This window comes from Pundamilia nyererei, unplaced genomic scaffold (genome assembly GCF_000239375.1).
Source record: "Pundamilia nyererei isolate P.nyererei 1_Seehausen unplaced genomic scaffold, PunNye1.0 scaffold00224, whole genome shotgun sequence".
Taxonomy (NCBI): Eukaryota; Metazoa; Chordata; class Actinopteri; order Cichliformes; family Cichlidae; genus Pundamilia; species Pundamilia nyererei.
The window spans coordinates 674,629-684,239 of NW_005187625.1; the positions used below are offsets into that span (position 1 = coordinate 674,629).

The window sequence follows — 9,611 nt, forward strand, 5'->3', positions numbered from 1 at the left end:
CTGGGTGATGGCAGAGGACAGAAGAATGTCATCAATCACATGTTTCTCCAGTTTATTGCAATACCAAAACTAGCACATACACCCTTAGTATTATTATGTATTTATTTTTATAAAGCCACATAAGACATTTGAAAATTCAAAATGGCTGTTTACTCTAAAGAAAGATGTCCTGAAAACCAACCAGAAGATTCCTTTTTAAATGACTGAAGTGTCAACTTTTATACCTGACAGTAGAGAAGTTGATTGAAAAGGGTTTTCATATGATTTTTTTTTAACTGCAAGTCTGCATGTCAAAGAGCACAAGAACCTCAAAGGGAACCTCAAACTGCCGCTGATGCACCTGTCAGAGTGTGAGAGTTAAATTTTTTTTTAATGTACAGCAAGTTTAACTGTTGTTCTATGAAAACTAACACATTTTACAAGGGAAGTGTTTTAGAGACAGCACGCTGCTGAACTCCAGAGCGAGAGAGGAGAGATCTGTTTACAGTCTTAACTTTTATTTCTCAGGACAAAAAAGGAGGGATTTACAGCTAAATAAAAACTGACACGTAACACCAAAAAACAAACTTTAGCTTTAATTTAAGCTGAAAGAAGTTGGGAAGCCAAACCTGCCGAACATCAGAATACTAATGTCAAACTGGTTACTTGCAAACATCAAAGTCATTTAAATCATGCAGCAGATTGTGAAATGCTGCTGTCTTCGCTAGTTGGACCATAAAATCTTCATCAGTAAAACTAAGTATTGTTTTTATTTTCATGTATGACACTGGGACTGGGACTCAGTCTGACACTCTCAGTGAGCTTTGGCCCTGCCATACTTGCAGGAAAACACTGCTGCATCTTTATATCTGCGAACACTTTATAGTTTATTTTACTCTATTTTTAATTCTGTGCTTTAATATTTTTTTCCTTTTGTCAATTTTGTGTTCTGGTTGATATTTTTAGACCCTGTAACACGGCACATACACCGAGCATAAAGTTTTATTTGGTATTCATTACTGCACTGTCATGACATCCTTACATGTTTGACCTGGTAGTTGAACTGTGCGGTGAATCTAAAAAATTAAAGTCATTCAAACCTACTTTGTACCTACATTATAATCAGTCCAGTCCGTTTTGGTTACTTAAATGATCCTGTTAGAGCTGTGATATCACATGTGTTTCCTGTTGGTCAGCTCTCTCTTGATAAAGACAGTTTTACTTTTCTTACATTTTGTTTTTGTTGCTTTTTCCTTTTTATCCTTCATAAAAGAAGGATATTCAACAGTCACTCTGCCAAAAACAGATCGCAGTTTCTACCCTGACATGTCCTCTCTCAAAATGAGCTGATATCACTCATGAGAGAAATGTTTGACATGTGTTTAATAGATTATAGACCAACGAGTCATTTACAATGTTTAAATAAGGGCAAAAATGAATTTTTGGCACAACGCCTGCTCTGAGGCAGCTGTTCTCAGGTGTTCTGCCTCCTGTCATGTGAAACACAGTTTCCTCACTCTCCCTGTCTGTGTCGTCACTCCTCTCTCTCCCCTCTGTATTTAAAGTGTGTTTCGCTGTGCTCGGAGCTCTGAGGAGTATTTCTGCTCTTCCTCAGCGGGTCCTCGGACTCCTCCCTGCCCGGGGATTATCAGACAGCCTGATCTGAGCGGGGGTCTCCAGCAGGAGGATGGCGCAGAGCGCAGCGCGGAGGCGCCATGAGAAGCTGAGCTGACTTGGATCCACTCGGAGGAGAGCAGGAGGAGCACAAGGACATGTTCTCGGAGCTGAGCGGCTTCAACCTGACCTCTAACCTCAGCGAGCCTTCCTCCGCTCCGGGTCAGGAAGGGGACGAGGAATGGAGAGACGCGCCGCTGGAGCGGCTGTCGCGTGGAGGTCACGTGGTGGTGTCGGTGTGCCTCGGCTCCATCATGGTGTTCGGCTTCCTCAACAACCTGCTGGTGCTGGTGCTGTTCTGCCGCTTCAAGAGCCTGCGGACGCCCGTCAACATGATGCTGCTCAACATCAGCGTCAGCGACATGCTGGTGTGCGCGTGCGGCACCACCCTCAGCTTCGCCTCCAGCCTGCAGCGCCGCTGGCTGTACGGCCGCCGTGGCTGCATGTGGTACGGCTTCGTCAACTCGTGCTTCGGTAAGTGTCTGTACGCCTGGAGCCTCAGAGCCCGAGAGGCTCTGTCAGGTTACCGGTCTGAGCTGACCAATCACTGGCTTCATTTAAGAGCAACTTAAAAAAAGTTTTTCTGTTGAAACAAACAGTTAAACTTAATTTTAAACTTTATTTATAAACAGCAAAAGTGAAAAGATTATGTCAACGTTTCTGCGCTTTATTTTGAAAAATCTCCATCCAGACTCAGTGCAGCTTTCAGAGGTTTAAGAAGCGGTCCTCTATTTTTTCATGCTGCCGATTTTATTCAGTGTTTACTTACTTTACAGCTTTATTCATTCCATATTTTCTGTGGATCCAGCTGCACTTTATTCGTTTTACATTTGAGCAGTGCACAGGTTTGATCCTGATGTTTTCTTCTCCCACCTGTTGAGTTCTCAGGGGTCACGTGGGCCATGTTTCGTGAAGTGGGTGGAGATGCAGATAAAGTGCAGCTGCCTGCTGCAGATAACAAACCTCTGCCCGAACACGGGACCTCAGGGGACCCACACATGAGCTCTGGTAATGTGATCAGATTCAGCTCTGGGTGGTTTTATTAAATGTAGCACACAACAGAAAATAATCAGACCACAGGAAGTGGACTGTTACCTGCTCTGTTCTCACCTGGGCTCAGTTTGAGCTACATGGAGCTGCAGCTTCAAGACTTGTAGGCTCAGTTTCACAGACATGAATTAAGGCCAGTCTGGCTGGTTAGTAGCTGGGTATCATTACTGATTTCTAGAATCGATTCGATTCCGATTCACAAGGTCCCGAATCGATTCGATCCACGATTCAATTCGATTCGATTTAAATCTGAGAAATTTTGCCTCAGACAGTCAGAAATATTATAATTCAGATCAGTACATTTACATATTTTTGTATCTATAAAAAGGAAACTGACACTCGCAAGACTTTATCAAAAGTGTGAGCATCACAGTAGATGCCTTTGTGTCAAAGTAGCTGAAGATAAAACACAGAAAAACATGAAGGTGATTTTCCCGGCCTGGGATTTTATAAAAATATTCTGCAGTACATCAAAAACAAAAGAAAACCATTAATCAACATATGAACATTACCTCTGAAGTTACAGCGGTTTTATTACAGACACAGCTAAGCGTTTTGCATTTTGTATAATTTTAAAAAGTTTACATTTGTTCAGAAGCCTATTGAACAGCAGAAATGAGTCTTTCTTTTCAGAAGTAAGTAAAAGGGAAAAAAAATAGCGGCCGACAGCGCTGTAAACAACAGTAGACTTGTGCATAACAAGCAAGCGAATAATGCAGAAAACAGATTTTTAGACGGGAAACTGTTCTTGAAATATACAGAGAAAGCGAGAGAGAGCGAGAGAGAGCTGTGAATGAAGTGTGATTTTTATCATGGTGCAAGCAAAACAGCAAAAGTCAGAGGGAATTCATGACAATGTTTTTGTGAAGTGTAGTTTGGATCTTCTTTTGCTGCTGGTTCGGTCAATAATGTTTGGAGAGAGATAAAACTAACAGCTTTAGAATCAGTGTAAAAAGGGCGTAAACACAAAGCGCGGACCCGCCGAAACATCAGAATCAGCGAGCAGTCGGCTTTCAGCCCCAACCATGTCCGTGCTGTCGGGTGAGAAAGGCGACATCTCACTGATTCTGATCCGTCGGCGGGTCCGAGCTTTGTGTTTACATCTTTGTGCAGAATCTGTGTACCTGTTTTAGCTGTTTGGTGGTTCTTGAAATTTTGTGAGGTTTAACCTGAGATTCTGGCGTTTCGGGCATTTTAAAAAAAATCGATTCAGGATTTTAATGAATCGATATCATCTTATCCAAGCCAGAATCGATTTTAATCAATAAATCGATTATCAAAACCCACCCCTATTAGTAACCTTGGTTGTTGTTAACAAGTACAACAAATTTAGATTGGCATCTAAACCACGCCCATCAGAAAAAAAAAGAAATAGTTAAAAACAGTACACAGACAATAACAACAATAATAAATACACACCTGAGGGAATGATTGTGCAGAGCGCAATGACAGTCCTGAAAGTTGTTATCAGTGCAATTCGGGAGGGGGGGGGGGGTCAGTTTTGCAACTCAATCCAATTCATTTTTTTTTATATGGCACCAAATCACAACAGCAGCCACTTTTTCTTTTAAATAAATTATTAATTACTGATAAACTGTTGAGATATTAAAGACTTCTTGGGTATAGTGAGAAAAAGATTATGATTATTTCCAACTTTTCTTTTGATAAAGCTCCAATTTACCGGTCGCCATGGTGACATCCCCTCTAAAGAGCCTGGACAATATAGCAGCTGGAGGCTCAATTTATACTTCCAGTAGATCAATATAGTTTCAAATGATGCTGAGGGTTACAGTAAAAAAAAAAAAGTGACAGGTTGTCTACCAAACAGCAGATCAGGTGCATAAAGTCAAGTAAGGACATAAAACGTGGATGGAGAGGACCCTAACCTACAAGCAGCCACAGAAAAGCTTCATTCAGACAGATATGAAGAAAAACATTTCAAAACAGATCCTGATCCACCCACCCAGCTTCTTAGGCTTTCGTGCATAATGTGATGTCAACAGTATAACAGGCAGAGGTCACGTCCAAAATCAACAGACCAGAACATTCTCATGCATCGCAGCACACTCTACGAAAACATGTTGCAGTGGAATGAGCTCTTCAACAGCTGGATTGAAAACTATCCAGAATGCTGTATTTGTCCAGAACAGCTGTAATCTGCTCAGTCTGAACGTTTTCCAAAATCTTAGAAGTAAACAGTAATTTAGAGAAGAGTATGTAGCTGCTAAGAAAAGAAGGGTAAGCTTATTTTTTAAGTGGGTGGATAAGAACATTCTTAAAATAAACAGGAACTTCACCAAAGACCAGTGACGTGTTGATTTTAGTGACCACAGTGGCTGTTAGGCTGAAAGACATTTTTGAACAAGTATGCTGGTATAATGCTAAGAGAGCAAGAGCCTACTTTCACTGAGACAACTAATTTTACCAGCTCAGGTAAAGGAGGTAAAAAATAACAGGCTGACCTGGGGTAGGAACAGGCACCAAACAGGAAGATGCCAAATATTATGTCTCACATTACAGATTTTTACTACAAAGAAAGAAAGAAAAATAAATATAAAATTTTAGGACTGTTTTTTTTTTAACATTGACCATTGTTCACTGTAAATAGTCTCAGCAGAAGTAAGGCAAATCTATTCAAATTACAATTTTTGATGCTAAACATGATTTAGTTACTGCACAGAGCTCAAATGGAGTCAGTACTGAAGATGTGAAAGCTGAAGTAGTGGTGACCCCTCCACACTATCATGATTTGCACTTACCTGCCCCTCTAGACTGAGCGGCAGGTAAGTGGACTTCCAGGGTAATTCCTTTATTTATGTTGCCTTTAAATTTCTGTCAAGAGTCGGTCATTTCCAGTTCCAAGGCAACGTACCAATCTGCTTACTGCTGAAGATCACAGTTTTTATGCAGTATATGTTTTTGAAATGCTGCTCTCTGTGGAATTATCATTCTTATTCTTTGTTTTTACTAAGGTTACTGTAGCCCTGTAGTTATTCTGTTTATTAATCTGCTCATGGCTGCTGGATTAAACTTGAGCTGGAGTCCAGTCATTTTTCTGCATGTTAACGGCTGTATTTTCTTTATTTCCAAACTGTAGATGAGTCCTTTTTTTAAGTTAACCTGATCACTTCCTGTCTTTGTTCTTAGGCATCGTCTCCCTGATCTCTTTGTCCATCCTGTCCTACGACCGCTACAGCACTCTGATGGTGTACAACAAGCGGTCGGCGGACTACAGAAAACCCCTGCTGGCAGTGGGGGGGTCGTGGCTGTATTCGGTGATATGGACAGTGCCCCCCTTATTGGGCTGGAGTAGTTATGGCCTGGAGGGGGCGGGGACGAGCTGCTCTGTGTCGTGGACTGAGGAGTCACCTCGCTCACATTCATACATTATCTGTCTGTTTGTGTTCTGCCTTGGGCTCCCCGTCCTGATCATGGTGTATTGCTACAGCCGCCTGCTCTATGCTGTCAAACAGGTGGTTCACATTCACAGATGCTGAACATCAGGCAACTTAATTTATAATTTATATTTTCAATAAAATAACGTCAACTAAAAGAGTTTTTGGTAGACATGTGTATATATTATATATTTTATATATGTTACATATATTTTTTTCCTTTAATTAAATTTGCATATTTATTTACATTATTCAGTTTATTAATTTATAATTTGCTATTTTAGGTATTTACACTTTTAAAGATATTTTTACTACCTAAATATTACAATATTTGTGCTTTGTTGCTTCTGACAGGGGTTTTTCTGTCTTTATCTTTTATTATTTCTGTATACTTGTTTATGTTCTATTTTCCTATCATGAGATTTTGATGGGACAATTTTGAAAATGTTTTAATGATAAAGTCCCTTCGTCTTGTCTGTCAGGTGGGTCGTATCAGGCGGACAGCAGCTCGTCGGCGAGAGTTTCACATTCTGTTCATGGTCATCACCACGGTGGTGTGTTACCTGATCTGCTGGATGCCATACGGCATTGTTGCCATGATGGCCACCTTTGGCCGGCCAGGCCTCATCAGCCCCGTTGCCAGCGTCATCCCTTCAATCCTTGCCAAGACCAGCACAGTCATCAACCCTGTGATCTACATCCTCATGAACAAACAGGTGAGTGCTGGACTGAGCTGTTATCAGGTAGCAACAGGGCTTAAAATACGATTTGTCAGTACCGTAGGTAGGAGCACTGACACACTGATGAGGAAGAAAATAAAAATGCTAATAAATTAAAAAATGCACCAAAAAAGTAAAATGAATAAATAATATTTTCTAATTTTTAATGTAGATTTTGTGATTTTTTTTCAACTTTCATTATATACATATTAAAAAAATACATAGGAAAAACTAAATATATATATATAAATATAATGAGTAAATGAACATTTTTATGTTCATGTTTTTTTTTTTCTTTTTGAATATTTAATTTAAGTGAGACAGAGAAGTGTGGCAGGATTGTTTTTTAATTTAATCTCAGTGCAAACTACATCAGTATGATGCCTACACACAGACAGAAACACACATGATGTCATTAACAAAGTACATCGCAATGTTTTCTTTTTTTTTCAAAATCGTATATTTATTGAAAACTGTATTTAAAAAATGAACTTTAAATAGCAAATAAATATGCCATACTTTGAACAACCTAGCTCTCTAAAGCAGGGGTGTCAAACTCCAGTCCTGGAGGGCCGGTGTCCTGAAACTTTTACATGTGTCTCTGCTGCAACACACCTGAATAAAATTAGTAGGTCTTTAGCCAGACTATAGAACTTGGCTGCATGCTGAAGTGGCAACCCCTAACTCTACTCTACTCAACTTTACTGAATCAAATGGCTGAATTGCCACCTCAGCATGCAGTCAAGTTCTATAGAATCTTGCTAATGACCTACTATTTGTATTCAGGTGTGTTGCAGGTGGGACACCTGGAAAAATTTCCTCGAAGACTGGAGTTTGACATCCCTGCTCTAAAGGAATAAGAAGGAAAAATAGAAAATAAATTCTTAACATATCTAAAAAACTGAAAAAATAGAAATTATATTGGTTGTAAATATTTTAAATATTTTAATTGAGTCTACATGTACAAAGATATACAGTTACACATTAAAGTTTTAATGGAAGATCAAAAAGTAAGACAATTTAAATAAAAAAAAGATGTTGTTTTTTTTGCTTGTTTTTTAATTAAGAACATCTGTTCAACTCTTTCTTAACATTAGTATCAGCGAATCACATGACAGCAACTCAGTGCATTAAGGCATGTAGACATGGTGAAGACGGCCTGCTGAAATTTAAACTGAGCATTAGAATGAAGGAGAAAGACGTTGTGGGAGCCAGATCCAGATACTGCTGCGACTTTCCCACATAATCATCTCTAGAGTTTACAGAGAGTAGTCTTTAAAAAAGATTTTAAAAATCCAGTGAGTGGCAGTTCTCTGGGAGAAAATCCCTTGTTGATGCCAGAGTTCAGAGGAGAATGTCCAGACTGCTTAGAGCAATTAGAAAGGAAACAGGAGCTCAAATTAACGCTTGTTACTACTAAGGTATGCAGAAGAGCATCTCTGAATGCATTCAGCCATGTCTCAGCGGTTAAGGCTGGTGATGGTGCTACAAGTTCTTTTAGAAAACAAATTAAATTAAATTACACTGATAAGCAAAGAAACATTTGGTTTATTTTGTGAATAGCATGTTTGCTCGGTAAGAGACTATCTGCCTGCAGATAACATCAACATCTGTCTGTTAATGAAGCAGGTATTATCATACAGAGCGAGTTTGGACTGGAGAGCTCACAAACTCCCATTTACATCGTAAAAAATATACTTTCATGGCATATCATTTGGCTAATCAACAAACTTCAGATGAGGTTATTGGGTAAGTGAGGATGGAGCTTAAGACAGAATAGCTGCCAACACTGGCATTGACATATAGTATATTAAAACCATTAACAAAAACAAAAACAAATCTCTTTGTCAGTTCTACCGCTGCTTCCTGATCCTGTTCCACTGTAAACACCCACTGACGGAGGATGTACAGTCCTCCATGCCCTCCAAGACCACCATGGTCCAGCTGAACCGGCGCGTGTTGGATGGCAGCCCCGCCGGGCCATCTGGTACCAAACCCATTGTGCAGGACGTGGAAGGAATCAGCGCTGCAGAATCTGACAAAACCGACCCCGTAGAGCTGCCGTTGCCACCCCTGCCACTGCCTGAAATCTCCTCCTCCTGACAGCCCTAAGCACTGACTGTTCACTGAAAAGTGGGGCCAGCAAATGTCTGTTGTTTGAACCCTTCAACCACCAACATCTCAGCTCATACTCACACCCATACTCATCACTTCTCAGTTTGTATGTGTTTCATTTTTTTGGGAAACGATGAGGTCATACCCTAGATGCCAACCGTATTCAGCTGCTGTAATTATTGATTTAATAATGTGAGCTAAACTAATCTAACAGAAGAGTTAAATCCTGTTTTCGGATTCAACCGTTGAAATCAGAGGCTCGGTAGAAATCAGATTTTGCTTGTTTGCAGCCCTCAGACTTTAATGACTAATTTGTGGGTATTTTTCTATGGTCTGTGTCCTGTTGGTGTGTTGGGAATAAAGTGCTGTGCTCTGCTTTGACTCTCTGACTTTAATTTTAGCAGGCTCAATATGAGCGATGATTAGAAGTTCTTTTTTTTTCTTTTTTTTTCTAAATGATTAGTAGTTCTGATGCATGCATGTCCTTTGATTTATTTATTTTTTGGAAAACTACACAATTTCACTGTCCATAAAGAAGGCCACTAATACAAGATACAGTGGGGCAAAAAAGTATTTAGTCAGTCACCGATTGTGCAAGTTCCCCCACCTAAAATGATGACAGAGGTCAGTAATTTGCACCAGAGGTACACTTCAACTGTGAGAGACAGAATGTGAAAAA

General features: G+C 39.9%; 1 protein-coding gene across 2 annotated transcripts; it reads left to right on the forward strand.

Moving 5' to 3' along the window:
- Nucleotides 1-1,518: 1,518 nt before the first annotated feature.
- Nucleotides 1,519-9,313, forward strand: LOC102211547 (pinopsin-like). 2 transcript variants are annotated; one of them, XM_005748533.2, is made up of 5 exons: nucleotides 1,519-2,127; nucleotides 2,542-2,661; nucleotides 5,851-6,176; nucleotides 6,581-6,814; nucleotides 8,669-9,313. In XM_005748533.2, exons 1-5 carry the CDS (start codon nucleotides 1,752-1,754, stop codon nucleotides 8,918-8,920), a joined length of 1,308 nt encoding a protein of 435 aa, XP_005748590.1. In that variant the 5' UTR covers nucleotides 1,519-1,751; the 3' UTR covers nucleotides 8,921-9,313. The 2 variants fall into 2 exon arrangements, with proteins under 2 accessions (XP_005748590.1, XP_005748591.1); XM_005748534.2 differs by lacking the exon at nucleotides 2,542-2,661 and having other exon boundaries at nucleotides 1,522-2,127.
- Nucleotides 9,314-9,611: the final 298 nt, after the last annotated feature.

What these genes read in the sequence shown, in the direction of transcription:
- LOC102211547 (XM_005748533.2), top strand. Translation starts at nt 1,752, where the DNA reads ATGTTCTCGGAGCTGAGCGGCTTCAACCTGACCTCTAACCTCAGCGAG. An exon ending in TGCTCTATGCTGTCAAACAG is followed by an intron (nt 6,177 to 6,580) that starts GTGGTTCACATT and finishes CTTGTCTGTCAG; the next exon opens with GTGGGTCGTATCAGGCGGAC. An exon ending in ACATCCTCATGAACAAACAG is followed by an intron (nt 6,815 to 8,668) that starts GTGAGTGCTGGA and finishes TCTCTTTGTCAG; the next exon opens with TTCTACCGCTGCTTCCTGAT.